This window comes from Anser cygnoides, chromosome 1 (genome assembly GCF_040182565.1).
Source record: "Anser cygnoides isolate HZ-2024a breed goose chromosome 1, Taihu_goose_T2T_genome, whole genome shotgun sequence".
NCBI lineage: Eukaryota > Metazoa > Chordata > Aves > Anseriformes > Anatidae > Anser > Anser cygnoides.
Genome location: NC_089873.1, coordinates 127,869,517 through 127,894,128, shown reverse-complemented (window position 1 = coordinate 127,894,128; position 24,612 = coordinate 127,869,517). Strand labels below are relative to the sequence as shown.

The following is a 24,612-nucleotide window of genomic DNA, read 5'->3' as shown; positions in this document are numbered from 1 at the left end:
GAAGTATTGATCATCCTAAGGCAATTCATAATTTTTTTTTCCTGTTTGTTTTAATCAGATGCTACTGTTGTTATATTTGTAGTTGAGGTAGTATATAAGAAAACTGGGAAGCATTTGTGGAGATGGCTATGGTAAAAGTTTTAGGTTACTATTGCTAATTACGGCCAGAATTGTTTGGTCTGTTCTTCTCTAGGTATGTCAAAGAGCACTGTTCTATCCAGATACAAGTTCCTCATGACATATATTGAAAGTCTGCAAAATCTGGGGAAAAAACAAAGAAAACATGCTTTTCTTTTAGAGATATGCAAGTTATGTTTGGATGGTGATCGTTTGTGAAACACTTTAAAAATTCTTTCCCATGATGTCTTTTTCTTAGGGTATGTACATTAAATCAACATATGATGGTCTCCATGTAATTACTGGAACAACAGAAAATGTAAGTATTGTTAATACTGTATGTTCAGGCCTGGAAGCCTTTTTGACCTTACCTGTGGTTTATGCTTTCCCTTTGCTACAGACTACGTTTTGCTTGCAAAAGTGTGCTAGTTGGCTGTTGAGGACCAATAGCATGTTGGACGGCAGAAACGCTTGTGCTTGTTTATTTCAGAATTGAAACAGTTGTTCCCAGTTGAGAGCTAGGAGAATCAGTTTTGATTTGTTCTTGCTAGACACCTAAAATGATTCAATTGATCAAGATAGGAGGTAGCTATCTTGGAGTTACCTTGCTCTACGAATAAAAGATAAATCTTGGTTACGTGTAGACTGACAAAGTGGAGTTTGCAGCAGTGTTAGAAAAACAGCTTTTATATTTGCCATCTATTGAGCTTTATTTTGTAATAAATAAGTGCATGAAAATGAGGACATCCCTTCACGTTGACAAGTAAGCATATGTTTCTGCATGAACTGAGCAATGCCTTTAGAAAGGAACACTTATTACTGTTGTACTAATTCTCATTGAAAGTATTGAACAGCAAGCAAACCATGATAGACCACTTTTCAACAACCTTTGAAATACAACCTCCTTTCCTTGTACACCATACGCAGAGAACTGTCTGTATGTTAGGAAATGAGCAAGATGATCAATTTGGGAGAGAAAGTCTCTCTTCTATCCATAATTTTCAATGAACACAGAACAACCCACTGAACAATACTGAACCATTTCATAATGGCTTAGGCAATTCCTTTTGAAGATTTTGATGTCGCTTTCCTAAGATGAAGCTGTCAGAAATGTTTGTTTTATTCTGCTACTATGTCATACTGTGCAAAGTACAAACTACCTACATGGTTATTTACAGCTGCTGCATCTAATCTGCAGTGAGGTTCTGTTAACCTCTCAGTAAAATGGGAATACTGTTTTTGTCCCTTCATAGGAATTGCAGTCTGATAATCTTTCTTCTTTCTTTTTTCTTTTGCTGCGGGCAGGTTATCCGTGTGTTATACACAATAGATGATATCTGTTGCAGAACTTCTCTTCTGTCTCAGAATGCTGCCTTTCTCAGAATAAGGAAAGCGTAAGGAATTTCACCCTTGAAATCAAAATCTTAGGGAGCCTACAGCTCAAAATACCTTGAGTAAAATTAGCAAAACTAAACAAAGACAACAGAACCATTGTTGAGCCAACTGTAGAAAACATATGAAAGAAGATGTTTTTTACAGTTGAATTTCTCTCAGATTGTAAAAGGAACCATTTCTCTCCATGAATTACTAATATTGGATTTAATTTCCCAGGGGCGAAGATAAAAATAAAATCTTAATGCATTCCCTCAAAATGCTTATCTTTTGTGATTCATGAATATAATTTAAACCCATGTCAGGAAGCTTCAGTCATGATGACTTTTCTGCTTTTGTTACTGAGGTTTTCAGTCACTGTAACAGCCTTAAGGTTCTCACAGCAGACTGAGGAACTGCAGTCTGCTGTCTAGGGAAAATCCTATTGTGTGCTAAAATATTTGTGAAAATGAGTAGCGCTTTAGAGAAAGTAAGGTGTCTTCTGGATTTAAACACACAGTAGCTAGCCATTTCCTTTGATAAATGCGAAGAGAAACATCTAAGCAGCATGGTCAGAGTAAGGTCATGATGGTGCAGATGTGATCTGACCCATTGATGATGTCATGTTTACCATTTATGGGACAGCTAAACTTCTAGGAAACAGCAAGAATTCAGATTATCTTCCCTTTAAACAAAAGTTTATAGCCTTTTTCTTTCCAGCTCTGCTCCAGAAGTGAAGAAATTGGCACAACTTTTTATCTGACACCTTCCTGAGAGGTCACAGAGAAGCACTTGTCTTTTTAATAAACACAGTAGCATAGCAATGCTAGACGCCTAATTTAACATAATATTTTAATCCACAGTTCTGCTTTATCTGTTGGCAATTTGAAGTGCTTTGGCTAGCTCCAAAACCTATTAGTCTTCATCTTGTAGTTTGGTATTAGGAGCCATCTTTCCCAACGCATCAGCTCTGGAGTTCAGATTAGCTGAGCATTGAACTTTGAAGTGTGAGAGAGCAGGTTTCATCACAGGTCACTTTCCTGGAAGATCTTCTCTCTGGTGGTTCTGTAGCATTAGAGGAACTTGAGCTTTCTGTTTCATGTCTTCCCTCTCTTGCTTGAAAGCAATAATTATAAAGGATGCATTGTTCCAGCAGGAGATTACAGCTTTCTTATTGAGTAGCCCTTCTAGACCATGTTGGAGAGAGGCTTTTCATTCACAAAACAAATGTATTCTTCAGATAAGGTCATTTTGTAATTTGGTTTTCCAAATGAAAAAGGTATTTTCTGAGTAATGTCTTGGGCTGCATCTACAGCAGGACTGTAACTTTGAAGGAATTGTTCCCAGTGTTCCCACTTACCTGCAAACTCAACCAGTGCACAGTATCCTTAGAGCTCAGCGAGGAGAGACCTCAGAAGAAATAATACCTAAATCTGTACATGCAGATTTATATGCATGCATTTATATGCTCCATCCCTTAATGAGGGCAGGGTGGTATAAAATGGTCTTTCAGACAGTTTGGGAATACTGAGAAAATGGGACAGAGACAACGTTTAACCTAAAGGACAAAACTAAATCTATTCTGTAGAATAAATTTTGAACACATTTTGTTTACCTTGTACAATATGAATGTGTGAACCTCAGCAACAGGTACTTCCATCTGTTGTTAAAAGTCTCCTTTAATTACCCCTCAAATTACCAGCTAATTAAGATATAGACATGACATGACTTTGTTCATAAAATCATAGAATGGCCTCAGTTGGAAGGACCTCAAGGATCATCTAGTTCCAACCCCCCTGCTATAGACAGGGACACCACCCACAAGATCAGGTTGCTCAGGGCCTCGTCTAACCTGGTCTTGAACACCTCCAGGGATGGGGCATCCACAGCCTCTCTGGGCAACCTGTGCCAGTGCCTCACCGCCCTCTGAGTGAAAAACTTCCTTCTAACCTCTAATCTGATTCTCCACTCTTTTAGTTTAAAACCTTTTCCCCTTGTCCTATCATTATCTACCTGAGTAAAGAGTCCTTCTCCATCCTTTATATAAAACCCCTTTAAGTATTGAAAGGCTGCAATGAGGTCACCCTGGAGCCTTCTCTTCTATAGGCTGAACATTCCCAACTCTCTCAGCCTTTCTTCATAGGAGAGGTGCTCCAGCCCTCTGATCATTTTCATGGCCCTCCTTTGGACCCGCTCTAACAGCTCCATATCCTTCTCGTGCTGGGGGCCCCAGCCCTGGACGCAGCACTCCAAGTGGGGCCTCACGAGGGTTGAATAGAGGGGGACAGTCACCTTTCTCGACCTGCTTGTCACTCCTCTGGTGATGCAGCCCAGGATGCAGTTGGCCTCCTGGGATGCAAGTGCATACTGCTTGCTAATGTCGAGCTTTTCATCTATCAGAACGCTTTGTTCCTCCTAGCAGAGCTTCACAAATGGATGTTTCGCTTAAAGATCATCGTATGCATCTGAAAAACAAAATAAAAATATATGAATTCTCTTCTCTTTTCCTTAAATAGCAATGATAAAATATATTTCTTAACAGAGAGGTCTGTATTCTTTACTTGTGTGGAAAAAAAACAACAGTAAGGAGTAAGAGTTGCAAACTCTTCACAAGACCACAGCCTTGAGACTGATTTTTACATCATCTTGCAGAGTATTCCAAGCATAATTTGAATTATTATTTTTTTTACGGTAAACTTTTCCAATTTGAAGATTCCCAGACCCTGTTTTACTTGGCAAAGTGCTACACAAATATACCTGTTTTGTCAAGAAAAATTTAAGCTGCAAATGCTGACGTCTGTACAGGATAAAGTTTATATTGTAATAAAGACCCATTATGTTAAATGGTGGCAACATGGGATTCATGTGCATAGACATTTTGAAAGTCTTTGTTGTAACAACATCTGACTAAAATAGCAATGCTATGTAGCAAGACCATGAAGATTTTTAGAGAGATGAATGAGGAGATGTGAGTAGTGAAATGTCAGAAGGTAGATCACTGGAACATAATTAATAGTATTAAATTTTTCCCAAAGTCGTTCAGCCAACACCTCTAATGCTGAAATAGTGCCAAATAGTCAAGGCAGCTTTTCTTATCTAACTAAAATTACACTTTTACCAGCCCAGCTTGATTTAAGATGTTCTGAGCAATACCTCCTAGAACTGAGTCTTGAGTGATGCTTCTTTTAGACTTACATTTCTCTTGGATATCTTCCATTTAAACACTGTTCTTAGTTTAAGCCATGACGTATGTGGAATTGCACTGGAAAGTCATAGCACAGCTGTGGGACACGTATTTTTGAATGCGGTTATAGTACATAGGTTATCACAAAGAATCCACACTGCAGTCCTGGAGCATATTCTCAAGACTGCATGTTATCTCACCTGAAAATTAGTTTAATTCCGTCATTTCTGTAGAATTCATGGCAGCCTTTTGGAAAGCTGATCCTGAGCAACTTATTGATTTTTTTTTTCTTCAAACTGTCAGTCTCAGCTTCTAACTTTAAGTTGATTAAGTGACTTCGTGGAGTGGCAGCCACAGTACTGAGAGAGAAATCATAAATTGTCACTCTATGAAAAGCTTAAGGAACTTTTTCTCCTTTAAACATAGGTGTGTTTTGTTCCCCCCCCCATCCCCCCCCCCCCCCCCCCCCCCGTAAAACAGTTGGTCAACTGTAAATATAGGTGACAGAAGAGGAGAAATTTTTTTGGTGTGTGCGTGGGGAGGGAGGGGGGGGGGGTGTTTTTTGAGGCAAAAACAAAGAACAAAACTACTTTGCTTTTTGAAAGTGTGACCTTAGTAGGATTGTGATGCTGATTGCAATACTTTTGCCCTAATAATGACCTAGAAACTAAGTTACCATGTAACTTGTATGATCTTCCTAGCCTAGTCCTCTCTTCTTCTGTAGTCTTTGAAGAACATTGATTTACTGAAGTTCTCTGGAACCAATTGAAATATTAGAAAATAACTAAAAAGGCAATGTTATGAATTTTGTTTATGAAGCAATTTCAAATGAGTCTTGGTAGGTTCAACATTCAGCCAAAGATGGTCTTAAGAGATGCAAGGTGGCTTAAAGCAGTCCTTTGCTGGAATGAAATTAAAAAGAAATCCTTAAGATTTGGTTACCCTTTCTAAATATATATATATATATATGTGTGTGTATATATATATATATATATACACACACACACAAATATATATATATATACTCATATCGTTCTTAACAGTTTATTGTATTGTGTATCATAGCACACATTATTTTTCTCCAACAACAATGAATTAATTTACTAAATATTTCTTTAATTCTTCATTTCACAGTGGAATGTAATTATCAGTCTAACCTGATTTACATACCTTAGCAATCATACTGCTGAAAGAGAGATGATGACCAGTAAGAACTGTATTCTTTATCATCTCTTTTATTTTAAATTCAGTCACCTGCAGATCGGTGCAAGAAAATCCATGCTGGGGATGAAGTGATTCAAGTTAACCACCAAACTGTGGTATGTATAACTATGTTCTGTGTCAATTGGAGATAGAGGTGTCATGGCACATCAGCATATGTAGAGAAGAAATGTGTAGAAAAATGTGTTGTTTATAAATCATTATTTTTTTTCTAACATCTACATTGTCCTATTCTCTTCTGATAACCCATAATTCTCAAGCTTTTAAATAAGCCCTGAGCATCTGAGTATCATTGGAGATATGAAGTCAGGTAAATAACAGCAGCCTGGGAGATATGTTAGGGTGTTTTCTGCTTACCTGTGCTCTACTAATAAACAGTTGGTTTCAGCGTGATAGATGGATTGGGTTGAAGGCATGCAGGGAAGATGAAACTGTTGCACCCTTGTAGGTTTAAGATCAAGATTACTTCCTAGAAACTGGAAGTCTTGTTACTTTCTAAATCTAATGGAATATGTAGAACATGTTTTTCAAGAACAAAAGCAGTTAAAATTCTTATAATGTGCTGAGAGTGTTTAGCCTAACATGAATACAGGATTTTAAACTTGGAAAGTTAAGATGAGACAAATCTTTTAGATATGATAGGCAAGCACATCTAATACCATGCAAATTGCGCTCTCTGTGAGCAGATACATGGTAGTTCATGATGACTTATTTAGGATTGGTGAACTGTTAAAGTAAAGCTACTTTTTCTAAGAAAAGGTAAACAGAAAAGAGTAGACTGTCAGTATACAAAGCAACTATTCTTTTTCCAAAGCATAAGCTTTCTTAAGTCTGTTGAAAGTCAATATGTAGTATTAATTACGTATGTCCTTACAAGCCATTTAAATAACAGAAAATGATCCTAGATTTCCATTATTAATGCAGCAATCATTTGATAAAAGTGTTTCATCATTCCCCATAGGGTTCCACTTATAGCTTTAGGCCATTGTACATCATGTCAACTCCTCTGCACAAATTAGTATAATATTTCAGCTTACCCTCCAGCTAAGTTTGATATCAAATATACTGTACATGTGTGGAATTTAACTGACAAGAAGCTATCTTTTGAGCTAGGCAATGTAAATTGATAAATTGAACCCAATCATTATGATTTTTTTCCCCATATGGATTCTTCATAAGTACTGTATCCCATAATTACTTACTTTTATGGTTGAAGACTGATTTATTTTTTCTGCATTAAGAAAGCTTTTGATGCCAATTTAGTATGGCAAAAAGTTATAAAACACTGTTACCTAGGCTATCGAAATGTGTGTGCATCTGAAGAAGCCATCAACATGTGTTCTGTCCTTCTGATAGCTAGTTTTTCCAGCCAATTTTGATGATGCTATATGATGAAGTTTACTTGTCAATTTGAAGATTTTCAATCAACCAGGTATTAATTCTAGTTTTCTTGACACATCTGTACTGCATTTATTTGATGGAAAGATCAGATTCTTACTCTTAACACTACTAATAAAAATGTTCTGACACACCTTAATATGAGCTTTCTTATGTAGTTAGATAGAATTTTGAATGTAGGATTTGGGTGTATTGGCTCTTGTATCAGTGAAACTATAAATTTTGAGAGGAAAAAATACAGGAAAAAAGAAGTTGGTTGTGGTGCTAGGAGAAAGGAACACAGGAATTTTACACAATCTTAATTTTATTTTTCAGCAGTAGCATTTGGTGTAAAGGATACGTATAGAAATAAATTATACATTTGCATATTTTCTTGCTTTGTTGTATCAAAAATCTAATTTAAATAATTTGCATACTTGATACTATATCATCTTTGTATTTTAGTGTTCCTTTTCCACAGTGAAGTCAGCTAACATTTTCTTAGAAACTTAATAGCACCTTCCATATTACCTTTACAAAAGTACTCTGCATTCTCTTTCCAATTTATAGAGCCTAAATATTCAACCTTTTCTACAAGTATTGCAGCACTTTTTAATTTTTTTCATCTACTTATTTCTTTTGGCAAGGGTCTTAGCTCTTTTGTACTCTGGCCCCTATCATGAGGAATTTACTGTCCAATTCTAGGAATCTATTTTTCTGGGAAGAAATTTAAGTGTTCTTACTTAAAGTGATTCTTGCTTTGGAGATAAAGAATTCTGAAGCTGTTTCTTTATACCTCTTCTGTTTATTAAATTATTTTTTCGCATTTCATACACTGGTCAGCAGTTGAAATCATAGGATCTGTTTTTCAGTTTGCTTCTTATAACTTATCATTCACTATCACTTATAGAGTTTATAGAAATAACTATGGCTAAATCTTATAAAGATTTAACTCTAAAACTGTAAAGGAGTATTGTTCACATGTAACTGTTATTTGGGTCATCTGTTGTAAGTGGAGAATCAAACTAAAAAAAGATAATCTTAAAATCATATTTTAAAGTACTCTTTTTCCATATTCAGTTATTTCAGTGTATTCTGTCTGTCAAAATTAAGTTAATACCTGGATTTTGATGCTATATATTTCAAAGAATGAATATAGAAAAGAGAAACTCCCATGTAATTATTTTAAAAATCCAACTTGTTTACTAACACTTTTTACCAGAATCACATTTTGATCATGAAAAGTTTGAAATTAGGAGAATAATTAAGTGACTTAAATTGATTGTTAGTATAGAAGTCCTAATACTGGATGTCAAATAATTTTTAATTATTGATTGACAACCTCTCTTTGCTTACGGTGGTGCTGTATAGTCATGTTATTTCATCCGGCAGTGAAATCAAAGGGTTTCAAATGATTGCCTTGATCTTATGCTATGTTAGTAGAAAACACGTAACAGGATGTATTCCACTTGTTGCTGGCAGGAAGTCTGGAATGTAAAAATCTTGTGAATTTTTTTTTAAATAAATATAATGCAATAAAACTAAAGTAAGTTAAAAGATAATGTCCAGAAAACTGTTCCTTTTAAGTTGTGGTTTATTGATGTTAGATAGCTATGTGAATCTTCTGTCAGTTTTGTCTTAAAGATGAGGTGTGGGGTTTTTGTTTGTTTGGTTGTTTTTTTTAAGTAGCTATGTAACTAGAGGCATGACTCCCCCTTTAGAATTCTAAGGTTTTAGGCCCTCCATTCCCTTAAACTTCCAGGCAAATTCCATCCTTAATCTCCTCTAAAAGTCTGCCTGCCCAAAACAGTTGCAATGTAAACAAACAAACAAAAAAAAAGGGTGATAATGAATTTGCACTGTATTTCAGTGCTCATGTTTCTTCCCATACATAATTCAGGAGTGTATTTTGCCTCAAGATAGTATTCCTTTTAGCCAACTGAAGGTGCAGGAGAAATATTATTGTGCACATGAGTTTTTACTGTTTGCAGTATTCTTTCTGGTTGCATCAGTGCTGAAACTGTGGAGAAAATACTCAGAGCAGAAGTGAGGTATACACTGAGGAAGCAGGATTCTTGAAAAGCAGGTTGTTGTTGTGTAATCTCCTGTGAATAGTTTGTTTTGGAGGAATTTTTGGCACACTGCATACATTTCTAATACAAGTATGGTATGACATGGATTTCATACACGTATGATATGACGTGATAGACATGGATTTCCACAATTTGTGTCTGTTAGCTAAAACTCATTAGAGCATATATGTCTAGATAATGAAAAAGAAATGGTTTAGTTTGGTGAATATTTTAGGTGAATATAAACAGTTATTGATCTATTTCATGTAGAAGCTGGTATGTTTTACATGTATTGTGTTTTTGGACTCCTGTAGGTAACACCTAACTTCTGTATGCCATATTCCTTAACGTGGAAACACCTTTGGTCTCTTGTGAGCTAAGCCAGGTCCACAGAAGTTAGTTGCTTTTTTTTTATTGTTATTATTTTTATTTACAGTACAAAAACTATGAGGAGGTGTTGTTAAAATTAATCTGAGACACAGTGTATATATTTACCTTTCATTTCTGTAAAGTCACAAATTTAGGAAGGGCATGATGCCTTTCTGGATCTTATTCTAACTTAATTCTTGCTTAGAAAAAGAAAGGAAGAGGTTTTTAAGATTCATTGTGTAATGAGTGAGAATTCAAATTCCATTGGATCTCTCAGGCTTTGTGGGGAGCTGGCAAATTCCAGCTGATGGGGAACGCTGAACTTGAGGTGCATATGAATCTCTGGAGTGCAGGCATCTGAAATTGAGTTTTCTGTAGATATCTTTTCATTTTGGGAGAAACAAACCAAAAATATATATATTGGAATTTTACAAAAATATTGGAGATATTTCTTTTTGTTCTGGTTTTCTGCATTGTTTTGTTAAGATCTGGGATGGATTTTTCTGAATATGGATATTCAGGTAAGGCCTGAATAAGGTAAGGCCCTATTCGATTGGTTTTGAAGAAAACTGTGTCTAAAAGTCAAAAAAGTAAAAAATTATAAAAGTTCAAAAGAAATATGCCTTATCTTCAGCTCCCTTCTGTTGCTCTTAAAAGCCATGTGCTTTTAAGGAAGGTGAGCTAGAATAATATCTCCTGGATCATGATTTTAATCCTTTCCAAATCCTTGGGCTTCCTCTGTTTATAGTGATTTAATAAATGTTAACAGGAATACTCGATTTTAAGGGTAGGTGGGATTTACAGCTAAAAGCCTTTTAAGTACACTTAGATATGTCAATGACAGTCTTCATGGAAGTAATCTAGTTCTCTGCAGGGCCCTGTCCTTGGCTTTCTGTAGTTTGTCAGGATATGAGGACCATACTGTGACTTTGGCAAATGTAATATATCCTCCAAATTCTCTCTCAAAGTTTCAGTTCAATTCTTTATTCTTACTTCACAGTCTCCATAACTATTGCATAATACTGATAAAGGAACTAAATCATCATGTTCCTCTCAAATGGAAAAATCTTTTTTGCAAATTTGCAGTTCACCTTAATATGGAATTTACACTGAGATTATGTGATGTTATTTATGATGTCTTTTTTTTTACATAGTTTTGTTTTTTTAACATAGATATGCAAATACACACAGAAATGTTTTAGTTTGTCCCATATCTCAGAGAAGTATGATATTGCAGAAATGGAATGTATGAGGGAAGATTATCTTTTGTTTTCTCATGGTGAGTGCAAATGTTTTTACATGAGTGTAAATGAGAAAGAGATACAACTTGACAAATTTGACAAATGCAGATGAATTATGTTGGTTTTCCAAGAAATACTCTCCAGGGAGAAAAGAAAGGATGCTCAGGTGTTCTGAAGAGGAGGTAGGAGTGAAAATCTTTTAAGGAGTTAGGAAAGTGCGTGTGTGTATGTAGATAGATTTCATTTTAGTTTTCAGCAAACAGTTTTTCAAATGAAGTAGATATTTGGGAAAATAAAATTGGTGCAGGTGATCGGCAGCAGCTCCATGAATAAAGCATCTCTTCTTTGAGAACTTCCCCATGCTTGTTCTGAAATTGGTGGATTGGAGCAGTGAGGGCTTTCCTGTCAGTTCAGCAGCACAAATGCTGGATGCCCCTGTCCAGCAAATCCATCTTCAATTTATCCCTGGGGCTTGTTCGAAGCTAATGTCTGAGACACTTTGAGTGCATACTACTTTGAGTGCAGGCTCATTTTTATGTACATAGTGTGCTGTGTCACTGTGGGCATCCACTTGCACTTCTGACTCTGGCATGACAAATCAGCTAACAAACAAGTCACAGTCACATCTGTTAGACAGAGCACTGTAAGCTTGGCCGGCCCACGCTGCTTCATGTTTCTGCCAAACTTTAAATAATTTCCCTTTGTTCTTTCCACATGAAATTTTATGCTTAACTGCACACCTGTGCCACCAGCCAGTGCAATTAGTTCAGTTGCAGCAGAAAGCCACACTCTGCTGCCTTTCAGCAGCTACCTGTCTCCTAGACGATAACAAAGCTGAACTATGTGAGCACTTCTGCCTTACTTAAAAGTCAAACTGCCTAGTTTAGCTGAAAGCCTTAAAACTGTGCCCTGAAATGGAAAGGGAACACCGGCAGAGTTAGTCTTAAGCATTGTGGAAATTGCTCCTTACTGCTTCAGGCTTTGTGAGTGACAAGTTTGATCCTGTGACCTGGGCACCAACATCCCACTTTGTGTGCTCTTAGATCTGTGCTCCAGAGTACCTGGTCGGTACCCTCTGCCGTGTAGTCATAACACATGAAGAATGTATGCTGGGCATGTTAGGCATCATCTATGGGACCAGGATGCTTTTGATTTAGCTGTGTAGCATTCCAGCTGCAAGAAGCTGAAATTACTTGGATTACTAGAGGAGGTTTTTGAGGAAGTAATAGAAGAAATTGGTGCAATGAGAGATGTCTGTCCTCACACAGGACTGGGACATGGTTCAGTGCCAATGCATGGTGTTTATAGAAGTTTTCTTTGCCAGATGAATTGCAGTCATGGACAACTGTAGCCATTTGCTGCATCCCAGAGCTCACTTGAAAACATAGCTTTCTTTCTGTCCTGGCTGTACCCCAGATTGGACTGTATTATCAGCGAGACCTGGTAATTTACTCAGGTGATTAGATGAACATGTATGAATAGCCATTCAGCACACTATTGATTTTTTTCCATTATTTTTCTATGGGGAAAAAAATGTTTTGTATTTGATAGCACAGCTTGATCTGTATGGCACTGACTACAATTCGGGAATATGCACTTGGGCTGTCTTTGAAGGCACCAATGTCTGTTTTAGAAACAGTGTAACTGTAGTAAGAATTCTGCTGCAATAGCAGTTGACTTTTTCTGTGGATGCTTTTGGTAGGCCTTCAGAGTTTCACCACTGATGATAACCAAGCTATTGAGTCCATAGTGAAATCAAGTCTTTTTGTGTAAACTATCTTTATGACCATACCAGTAAGGGTATATCTAATAAGAATGAGTGTGGTATTCTGTGGAGTATTCTTGTGTTCTAATTGCTAAATTCATCTTTCTGTACATAACTTACTGGAGGAATATGCATTTTAATTATTTCATTTTGTACAGTTGTTTTATGTTTTGCTTTTTTTCCCCCATATGACACTAATAGGAGTATTTCTATTTAAAAAACAGCAAACAAACAAAAACCCTTTCTGCTAATGTCGCTACAAATTATATTTGCAGGAGATTTAAACTACGATGTAAACAGTATTTTCTCAATAGTGAAAATAACATAAATTCTGCAGTTAAAATAGATCTTCCAAAATTTCTTAGTCTCTGATGTGTGAAATATATAATAACAGCATAGGTTTTATGTCCAGGTAGCAGATATATGTACAATCAGATTTTCCTATGATAGCTATGTTGGTGCCTATAAAACAGAACACAGATCATACTACACTTTCTGTCCCATTAGAACAGGTTAAAAGGTTTACTGTTAGTATAACTTCTGGTATGTGAATTTGGAAAGAAGGGCAGGGATTATTCTGCAGCTGATAATCTTCCTTTTAATTGAGATTGCTGAAAATTAAAGTACACTGTAGAAAAGCAAATGAAGGATAAAGAGACGTCTTCAAAGTTGTACAGTTTACTTGGCTGATACTACAGCTGTGCACAGCCTGCACCAAGTATGCAATAGGGAATACCTCTGTGTTCTGTGCAGGTAGAATCTGTGTAAGTTACACAGTTGATTTTCAGGTTCCAGCCCAATCTTCTATTGCATAATTCATTATCTTATTCTGATGAAGTTGGGAGGTGATTGTGAGGAAGTGTTGAGATGGTGATTGTTGTAAAAGTGGATGTCTAAGTAAGAAGAGCAAGTTAATGCTGTCATGAGGAAGGGAAAATTAAAGTGGAGAAATTATGTGCCTGATTTCAATTGATGTACTCTGAATATGAAGAATTTTAAGAAAAAAGTCAGTACTGGCTTAGAACACCTCAATGACTTGAACACTGCACTTTGTCTATGACCGATTATTTTAATAGCAGTAAAATGTAACAAAAACATGAAGAACTCTCATGGCTAAATAATTACTGCTCTGTTCTGACATTTTCTTTTTACTCCCCCTCCCTGTCCTTCCCTCCTTCCTTTAGTTTAGCTAAATAATGCTACATGATTTTTCAACATCATTTAAATACTTTTTTTTTTCATTTTGCTTGATTATTAGTAACCTTTAAAAATTAACTTCTTTTTAATTACAATTTCTTCATAAACATGTTTATTTTCATTATATGAATTCTGTTTCAAGAAACATCTGTTTCAAGCACTACTTATCTGGGGATCTTAGGGACTTTACTTTTACGTTAAAAAGAATGGAGGCCAAGGACTTCTGGAGTTAGTGACTCAGTGGTACCATCCTAAATTATTAAGTTGTGATAATGTGTATTTAATCTGAAAAAAATATTTGTGTGTGTAGGCATGTATGTTTATATGCGTTTCTTATTTTAATTCCAGGGCAACCATTTGGGTAATTTAAATATGAGAACATGCAATGCATACACACACATCTGAAATTCCCATTATGAGATGTAAGCATAAAGGAGCACAAACAAGTTACCATAAGGGAGACATGGCTGTGGTGGGTTAATACTGCAGGGTATATCCTGAGGAGCACCTTCCATATGCCACAAGAAACAGAGAGAACTTAACTCCTCCCCTCCATGAGGGGTGAGACCACCAACATCCCTACTTCAGCTTAATGTATGAGAAAGTGGGGTGTGATCCAGTCTGCCTAAATCCTTCCTTCAGTTCGTACCACCAACTGTCTGCACCTGCTTAGGCATTTATCAACACTTCCCTTCTCAGCCTTAAAGTTTCTTTAGCCCTCACCTGTGGCTACCAGGGATGTCTCATCTCAGGGTATGATGGCCTGTCTCTCACTAGGAGACCGTCTGAAATGGAGTTAGACACCTGGGCTCTCCACACATTTTCTGGAAGCATCTGAAAATGAGGCCAAGTGAGGATTCTGGTGGCAGCATCTTTATTCGTAATAGTTTAATGTCTGTGCCCTTGCTGAGGAGAGGTAGGGCCTGTTGATCACTGGCTGGATTTCAGACCCTGTTCCCTGCAGTATGTGTGTAGCACTTATATTGCCCAAAAGTGGTCACTGGGAACTGGAACCAGAATCCTCATTTCCCTGCTCCCAAGGCACAGCACTGATGGTTTCTTGCCAGTTGTATGACTGGGCTTCTTACCCATGTATTCCCATCAGCACAGTGCTCCCTCACCTAAGGGGAAGGCCTTTAACCTGTCACTGTGTACATCGTGGTGCTTGAGACACCCCTCTAATGTTTCAAAGACCACATTTACCCCCCTGAGGTTAAATAATGCAAAGATCAACATTACCCAAGTGGGTGGAAAACGGGATGAAAACACTCCAAATTGCCAGTATCCATCTGTCTCTGCTGGTTGTCCATACTCCTGGTTGAAGAGAGAGGTGCCTTATGGCCATTGTGCCAAGGTGTAGCCCACGTATCCAAGTGAGGGTGGGTGCTTCAGACTTCAGAGAGACACTAAAACTGAGCCAGCTGAAATCTGTTCCATTTTATAGAGTCATACCCTGAAACAGTGAAATGAGCCCCTTTTTCCTCAAAAATCATACCTAGTCATTGACCTTACATCTGTAAAATACGTCATATTCAAACTCATAAAGTTGGGGTCTTTGCTCTTCCCGACAAATATCCTCATTTATTTTGTTCTAGGATGCTGTTAGCAATGGCTCAAAAGCAAAACAGTGAGGTAATTTTGAACTGAAAGGTAAGCATTATTATATAATGTCCAAGCTTCAATACCAAACTGTTTTTGTGTTCCTTGATAATTCAAGTTTCAGTTCCCCCATGAGTAAAACGGTTGTTTGTCTCCATTACAGTGGTGCTCTATAGTCATGTTACTGGCATTTGTGAAGTTTGTTGAATTACAGTGGAGCTGAGATTAACAAATACTTTAAAAGATCAAGATAATAAAATTAGTCAGAAGCTATGCTGTGCATCAGATATGTTTTCTGAACGAGAAATGTGATTAGAGCAGCTTAATGAGAGGTGATGACTTCTCTTTTTAGCTCTCGGATTTGGTCGGAAAAGAAGAAAAAGTAAAAGCTTGTGGGTTGAGATAAAGACAGTTTATTAGGACAGAAAAGAAGGAATAACAATAATAGTAGTAGTAATAATGTATACAAAACAAGTGATGTACAATGCAGTTGCTCACCACCTACTGACTGATTCCCATCCCATTCCCAAGCAGCACGTCCCCACACTTCCCAGTCAGCACCCCATATTAATTGCTCAGCACGATGCCATATGGTATGGGATACCCCTTTGGCCAGTCTGGGTCAGCTGTCCTGAGTCTGTCCCCTCCCAGCTCCTTGGCTGGCAGCCCCAGCCTCCTCGCTGGCAGGGCGGTGTGAGAAGCTACAAAATTCCTTGGCTTAGTGTAAGTGCTGCTCTGCAACAATTAAAACATCAGCATGTTATCAACATTATTCTCATCCTAAATCCCAAACACAGCACCATACCAGCTAATGGGAGGAAAATTAACTCTATCCCAGCCGAAACCAGGACAATGACTTATTGCATAGTTTAGTGATAGTAAGAAAAAGTTTTAATGAAACATCAGGATCTTCTCAAGTAAAAGATGTGATTTTCTTTAATGTAATTTATATACAAACTGGGTTGTTGTGACTTTGGACAATGACACAGTGTGGTGTGATCAACAGCAATCTAAGGACACACAGAACTAACTTTTGTAACAATGGATAAAATATATATATATATTTGAATAATAGTATAGCAGAGATGCTCCTTAATTACTGTTACAGTAAACGCAACCACAATATTATGAATTCCTCCTCTCTGGGAGAAAACTGTTACATAAGCATGGATGTTCATTATTATGCTAGCCTAAGCAGCTGGATAAATCCCTGAAAGGCATCTGCTGCTCTCCTGACCCTGCTTCTCTTACCGCGGACAGATACAGCTTTCATCTCTGTGGTAGTCCACACTGTAAACAGCCTTCTGTGGTTTCCTCACCCCATGTTTTCTGGAAGTGGAAGACCTATGGCCTTCCATTATTTTCTAACCTTTTCAGGCATCCACAGCTGGGAGAAGGGGAGGAGATGCTTGCTACTAACATATTTGTTTCACAGGGCTGCCAGCTGACCATCCTCACTCCTGGCCAATGTTCATGAAAATCAATCTGTTAATTTAACAGCAAGATGCCAGATAGTTTATTGTCGTTTTTCTGACTTGCTTAACAGCAGGCTAGGTTTGATGGACAGTGATTTGAAGTGCAGTGGTTTTTGTTGTGTGATTTTTTTGTTGTTTTTATGTTCAGAGTTTTATTTATAAAATGCAAGATGTGTGACAGGGAATTTCTTAAAAAATAACACCCATTTCTTAAGGTGAACATGCTTTCCTCATAGAAATTCTATTTTTATTGGCTCAAAAATGATTAAAAGCTTGAATATTTGAATGGTTGATAAGTCAAAGAGCTCTGGCTGCAATCCACTTACAACAAGCAACACTGAAAGAATAATAATTTTGATTATCTCCCTGTTTCAGTAACTTTTTAGAATTAAATACTAGAGTGGATTTTGCATATTTACTTAGCAAGAAAATAGCAGACTGCTTTACAGTTTATATTAAGCAGAAAAATATTACTTTTCTTTCAGAAGTGCAAAGATATTAGTACTTCTACCAAAGATATTAGTATTTTACCATAATTGTGGGGTGAAACAGTTTTCATGGAAACAGAAAGTCCATCATTGACTTTCATGGGACTCTGGTGACCCTTTGAACACGAATATGCCTCTAAAAGTATGGACTCTGTTCTATTTATCATTTGACCATAATGCCACCCCTTAGATGATATAGTTTTGGTGTGTACTATACTTGTATACTGCTTTTAAGTGCTGCTGCTGCTCTGTAATTTCATTGAGAAATCGGCACTGGATTTCTTGGACTGTAGGTTATTTAGTAAAGCATCTTGTAGCATCCTAAAAATACTTGATTTGAGTCCATCCAATTGTATTTGAGATGCCTGCATGTTAATATTTAACTGAGTTCTTTTCTGGCTCATAACATATACTAGTGCTCGTAGAAATCATGAGTGAACAATGGAATTTGGGAATACTGCCATGGGTGTGACTACTAAATAAATAAAACCAAGCAATGCTTGGTCATGCTTTCTTTTGGCTGTCAGGCACAAATAGAGTAGATGGCTACAGTTTTCCAAGATTGTCATAAAGGGGGTGACAGATTCACCTGGAAAAAAAAAAGAAAAAAAAAAAGGTAATTAAGAGTAACTTTTTAACATTTAAATGTTAATATTCTTGGCAACTTAGGATAGGAATTCAGAATAAAAGTTCCATGTCAGGCTATTGTAATATTGTCATCCACATCCTTGCTGCAAGCCAAAGGAAAGTTGGGGTATTTTAAAATATGTCTCTCATCTTGTTCAAAGGCATGTTCTTTTCCCAGCCAATTGTTCAGGGAGCAGACCTCTGTAACAGCACCCTTCTGCTAAAGGTTTCTATTATTAGGGGTAATGGGTGAGGAGATATCCTAGGATTCTGAAAAAACAGCGGGAGGTTGTGGGGAGAGGTAAGGGAGATGAGGAGGATGTGTCAGAGTAGAGAGCAGTGGTACAGGTCTCCTGTGTGCCCATCTTGTCCCACTGAAGCAACCTGGGTGACCCCAAATGTCTCTGGAGCTCACTGGTGAGCCTCTGGGCACGTGGTGCTGGGACAAGATGAGAAATTTGGAGGTGGCCTAATGCTGATGTTGCAGATACTCTACCTGCAGGCTTGCTCCCCCAGAGCTTCCCTTTGGAAGGCTGGTGTCCCTTCTCCTACCTTCCCCCAGTGGTGGTGTTTTTCTGACCTAGGTGTATTGATCTTCTGGTGGCATGGGCATGGGCTACCCTTTTTATCCTTCCTTTATCTTGGTAGCAGACTCCTCCAGCACAGGTGCTGTAATCTCCTTGTAAGGAACCGCTCAGCACAACCCCACCACCACCCCAGGTCACCTACTCTCAGGTTCCCCCACAGTGCTCGTTCCTTTCCCTCTTCTCCTAGTTCCCCCATCTCTGCATGCTTACTTTCCCTTGCTGTTCCTTGAGCCCATATTCCTTCTCCTCCTTCCTCTCCAAAACCCTCATCCCTGGACTGAGCACTGAGCTGTGCTGGCAGCTTGGGGGATACTCAGGCTCTGTGTAGCAAAACCCAAGGCTGGGTTTAGGCTTTGCCACTACAGAGACCTCTCCTGATCACAGCTGGTTGATGGCACCCGGTTTAACAAAATTAATTTATTTTAAAGCAAGCAACAGGGACTTTCTTGGTCCTTAAAAATGGGTACCTGGCCAGTATTGTGTACTGATTTAAACTTAATTGCTTGGGTTGGTTTAATGCAAGTCGACTTTTAAAGTAGTTGTCTTACTTTTGAACTTCAAAACCAGTAAGGAAACTTTCTTATTACTGTCTGTGTTTGCAGTACATGGAACAATTGATATGGCAGAGACTTTAAAAGCTCTGCCAAAAATCTTGATGGATAGAAGTTGAAAGTAGACAACTGTGATGGTAATGAGAAAGGGGAAGATCCTGAAGGAGAGGCTAAAGAGAATAAATTCAGATCATACTCAGAAGAAATTTAGATTACATATCTCTAAAGCAGATTTCTGGAAAACCATTTTCAGTTCCAGATACATGCATTGCAATTTTTTTCTTTAATCCCCCTAACTCTCATAATGAGACTAGATAATCTTCCATTTATTACAGTGTAAGTCATAGTTGAAATACACAATTCAGTTTATCTCTGCAAAGTATGAACATGTACTTAAAATAATTTAAAAGCTGCTAGCGTAACCAAGAGAAACCAATTTTATTTATATCTCTCTGCCTATTTCAGTGAGAAATAGATGCTTTAAAGCACAACTTTTCCATGTCGCATCCTACCAACTTAAATGGCAAGAACCTTGCAGCCTGACTCTGTACCCAGGGTCACATCATGTTCTCCTCCAAGCTCCATATGCTGTGTTATTTAGTAGAAAGATTCCTCCCCATAAGTTTGTCTTCAGTTATTACGTTAGACAATTAGTGTATGGTAGAGAGATATAGATAGACATAGATAGATATAGATAGATATCTATATAGATAGATATAGATAGACATAGAGAGATACCTTACATGAACTGTAGACATCCTTCTTTCCAATAGCACAGAGCAGTTGAAAACCTATGTATGCCCAAGGTAACATTATGGAACTATGGGGAATATATTGTTTCTTATAGTGGTGGAAGTCTCTTTGAATAGGAAAGCAGTATTGTGAGTAGCATGGTATGTTTTTTATAAAATTGTGATATTAAGACATAAAACTTGTACTTACAGAGACTTGGTTTTGATACTGTTGAAAGAGAATGGAGACTTCAGGAGGATGTGGGTATGGAGCTTAAGTTGACTGTGTTCATATTTCATTTTATTCAAAGTATAGCAGACATATCCCTAATACATGGGACTGAAAATAAGAACACGAGCATGTTTGGAAATCTTCTATGGAAGATGGAAAATATTCAGTAAAGATAAGCATTGTCAACATCCTCTTTCTTTGTTTACAATAATATTGCTGTAGAAGTACATCCTTGATATAATCAAGTTTGCTGTGGTAGAAAAGGACAGGTAGTTTTACAGTAGATGAGGAAGAGTGGTGAAGTGGAAACCATGTCTGTGTACAGGATTGTTGATGTAAGCATTGTTGTTGGCTAAAGTGGCATGGTTATATGGAGAGTATCAGTTATTAAAATCAGTGATATTAAGCAAAGTGAGTTTTGGTGTAACAGTGAATAAGGTAAAAAGTAAGTAGCATCAACCTATGTGTGAGTACCTTGTTTAAAAATAGGTAACAAATATATATTTGTTTCATATAATGCCATACTACTAATAGGGAACATCTGCATTTTGTTTGTTCATATTGCCTATTTGATTATTTTCAAATGTAGGGACATGACATAGAGTAACCTTTTGACAATGACGTCACAATTTCATGCTTCTAGAAGTTCTTTCAAAAAGAATTTTACATCTCAATTTGATAATTTTCTTTTTAATGCTTTTCTTGTATAAGTTGTGAAAGAAGGAAAATATTTGCAACTGTGATCCTTTAAACAACAGTAAAACACACTTGTTAATTAGGGGGACAGAGAAAGGTAGAAAAGCTGTTAAGTTTACTGAAATAATCATTTTCTAAGTATACAGGCCAACATTTTCAAGGGACGTATGATTGTTTCTTGCCAGTCTAGGTGCCAAACTTGAAAATGCAGGGATACAATATATTAAAGCATTTCAAGATGCCAAAACTCAATCTTTATTTAGACATAAACCATTTTCATCAGTTGTACTGTTTTAATATTTTAAGTACATTTGTTCAGAAACACAAAGTGAATGATTCAGAAAGTTTTAGTCTCTGCTTGGAAATAAAGACTTACTTTCCACATTAGTCAAGTTGCTAATTTTAGAATATTTCAAAAAGCTATAATTCAATTAGGAAATTTTACTTTGGGCTAATACTCAAGTAGTGGAGAGACTGTATTTCTGTCATTAATTTGCTGTCTTTTGGTTTTGAAATCATCATGAAAGAAGTGCTATTTTAAAGGCCTTGTGATTCTGATTTTATTTTTATAGTGGTGTGAAGTGTAGAAGATTGTCTTGAGCATCTTTGTGCTTGCATAAGCTGCTAGGAATAGAAGTAGTATGAGTACATGTGGTTAGTGGATTTTATATAGTAACCATGGAGTATAAAGTGCTCAGTTTTGAATTGAACACTAGAGGCAGGAGCCAGGGCTTTTTAACCTTCTAGTCTCTAAGGTCTATGTAACAGAGCTTATTTTAAACCACTTTGAGGTTTTACTGTGTATTTACAGTGGAGTAACAATAGTTTATTAATTCAAAAACCTGAAGTGATACATATCCATCTTAATGCATTATAATAATTATTTTAGTTGACAATGTTTTTTTTATGCAGTAATTTATTCTTGCCATTTCTAGAGTTAATCTCCTTTAAAATATATATACACTCCTTTTGTGTTATTTTACTAATCGTGTTTAAAAAGGGAACATTACATATTGAATACTGTACCTCAATTTTATTGTAACGATTTTACTGGTTACCAGGTGGGGTGGCAGTTGAAAAATTTGGTGAATGCACTACGAGAGGATCCGAGTGGTGTTATCTTAACTTTGAAAAAGCGACCTCAGAGCATGCTTACCTCAGCACCAGCTTTACTGAAAAATATGAGATGGAAGCCCCTTGCTCTGCAGGTAATGAAGCTTAATCATAAGTCATACACCATCATTTTAACTATAAATTATCTCAGTGATGCTTTATTGTGCTTCATCTCAGCAGCGTATGGATTTACTCTTGTATGCTTTGAAAAATTGTTTCTGAAATGATTTCTCTGTAGTTTGTTCTCATAGGCTCAACTAAAATTAAACCTGTTAGTAGAACTTTTCAAAGTTAGGAAGTAATCAGCACAATGTTTTGCAAAGCAAAAATAGTAGCCCCAAAGAACTTTTCTAGCCATGGGGAAGCCAGCATACCTAAGAAAGTTACAAATTTTAGTTTGACTTCTTGTTAAGCTCTCCATGCAGTATAACTTCAAAGAAAGAGAGGAGGAAAAGTTCTTTAGTTCTCATTTTGATCATGGCACTATAGGAAAATTTATACTGTGATTTTATTCCACAAAACATGTGACAATCAATATTTGCTCATGTAAATAAAGTTGTATCTGTGTTGAAGTTTTACTTGAGATTGAACCATTGCACATAAGAAGGTATAGTACAGGATGTCCAGCTGGATCTTTAATTTTAGTATTCCTGTAGTGGTTTGAATGGTTTCATTAAAGCTTTCGTATTTCACTCCAGGATAAAATGTCAGTATGATGGATTACTCTGGGAAATAAAAGTTATCTCCAGACTGATGAAAGCGTGTAACCAACAGATGGAACTGAAAATACTTTTTATTTTTTTTTTATTCAGTTCAGATAGAATAATGTTTAGAATTCTATTTTCTTTGCATAATGAGTGCATTCTTCAGTACATTTTTATTACCACAATAAAAAGTCTAATTTAAAATTAAGTACATTTGAGAGAGAAAATACTTGCATAGTTCAGGCAAAAGGAAAATGAGATGTAGAAATGCTGCTGCTAATGGCTGTGGTCTTTTCCATTTAAAATATTAACAGGTTCATAAAAAGTATTAACAACTTGAAGAAGCTCTTTCAACTATATATATTTTTATATTTAATATTATGTTATAATGGTTAAATGCCTCATTGTCTTTCAATCTGAGTAAGTTTTTAAATGACTGAGGTATCTTGGTCTTTCAGATATAAATTACTGACAGTAGATGTGACATAAACTTTCAACCAAAAATATCATATTAGTGTCTGAACATAAAATTGCAAATCTGTATGCATGATAAGAGTGCATAAATGTCCATACTTGAAGGCTGTGCTTTTATCATAGCTTTAGTGAAAATATAAGTAAAAATGAAAAATGCATATATATGCTTTATTGCTTTAAATGGGGACAAATGTTTTCACTCTAAATCCTTTTTGGGTGAGTTTTTTATTCCTTTGGTGAGTTGGGTTCATTCCCCTAAATATTCCTTTTTGTTTCACTCTATCATTTGCCACTAGAATAATTCAACTGGAGAATGCACAACAGAAGTTTCTGAGACAGGCCATTGATGCAGATTATAGCAAATAAGTGATAAATTTAAAAGAGGGTGGGAAAGGGTGGGAAGAAATTGGGCAGAAACCCATTTCCACTGTCTAAAATGAAGTCCAGTAAGAAAGTGAGGATATCTGTGGTCCTGTTACAGCGAATGCAGTCATGAGATGAAAATGTGAGGATGTTTGAAACTCCACGCTCAGTTCCAGAAACAAAAATCCACTTGTCTTTTAGCGTGTTCTATTTCACTCTGATTTACATCTCAGCATCCTTAGCTCAATACAGATGCTAAGGATGCAATTCATATAACTTTAGATATCTGCTGTGTGTATATCTATGTTCAGGTTTGTCATTTTTACCTTTGACCAATGGTCATACAGAACAGTTACGATTTCATTCATCTTGACCTATTTTAGACTGATTGACCTTAGGTAGAGGTGAAATGAACCATATGCATGCCTATTTCTCTCCATTTGGTGATAAAGCAAGTGTGGACAGCTAGCTTGAATATAGATTATGTCTGTTAGATGAGATTAAACTGACAGTATATGGAGGTTTTCTGTAATCTTACAGGTTTGGGTGGAGTGGTAACACTTATTTTTTTCCTGTTAGCATAGAAAATACATTTCTATGCTAGACTAATGTGAGTACAAATAGAGATATTGTTAAACATTAGAGATATAATTCCACTATTATGATGATATTGTTCTGATTTTATCAATCATAACATCCAGAAAAGGCCAGAACCTCACTCAACACTTGGGTGCAGTGCACATATGTGTGTCTTATAATTTGTGATGTCACAAATTGCGAGAAACAACAGTTTTCCTAAGTAAACTGAGTGTCAAAAAATCTCCAGGATGACATAAAGACAAACTTACGAGGCTGCATAATGTGGAGATTTCTGCTGTTAATTTATGCAGATCAGTGGTGAACAGATGTTAAAGTCCACTGGTCTTAAAGTTTAAATGCAGACTAAATGTGAAAATGGTGCTGTACATTTGATAAATAAAAAGCAGCAAAAGCAGAGTGCAGTGTAATTTTATAGCTATTAAAAATGAGAGATAATGTTTATTTTTTAGTTGTTCCAT

The 24,612-nt window shown here is 36.6% G+C and overlaps 1 protein-coding gene across 11 annotated transcripts in view; it reads left to right on the top strand.

The window, feature by feature from the left end:
- The window catches only part of CNKSR2 (connector enhancer of kinase suppressor of Ras 2), a 219,597-nt gene that overhangs the window by 98,837 nt on the left and 96,148 nt on the right, over window positions 1-24,612 (top strand). For 6 of the 11 annotated variants that reach the window (XM_048066774.2, XM_066980952.1, XM_048066772.2 and 3 more), the window contains 3 exons: window positions 377-436; window positions 5,923-5,991; window positions 21,962-22,108. The exons of 1 other annotated variant lie outside the window; for it this stretch is intronic. In XM_048066774.2, coding sequence (XP_047922731.1) covers window positions 377-436; window positions 5,923-5,991; window positions 21,962-22,108 — 276 coding nt within the window. The remainder of the gene's footprint in view (window positions 1-376; window positions 437-5,922; window positions 5,992-21,961; window positions 22,109-24,612) is intronic. 4 more of the 11 variants (XM_048066776.2, XM_048066775.2, XM_048066773.2 and 1 more) reach the window with 3 other exon arrangements.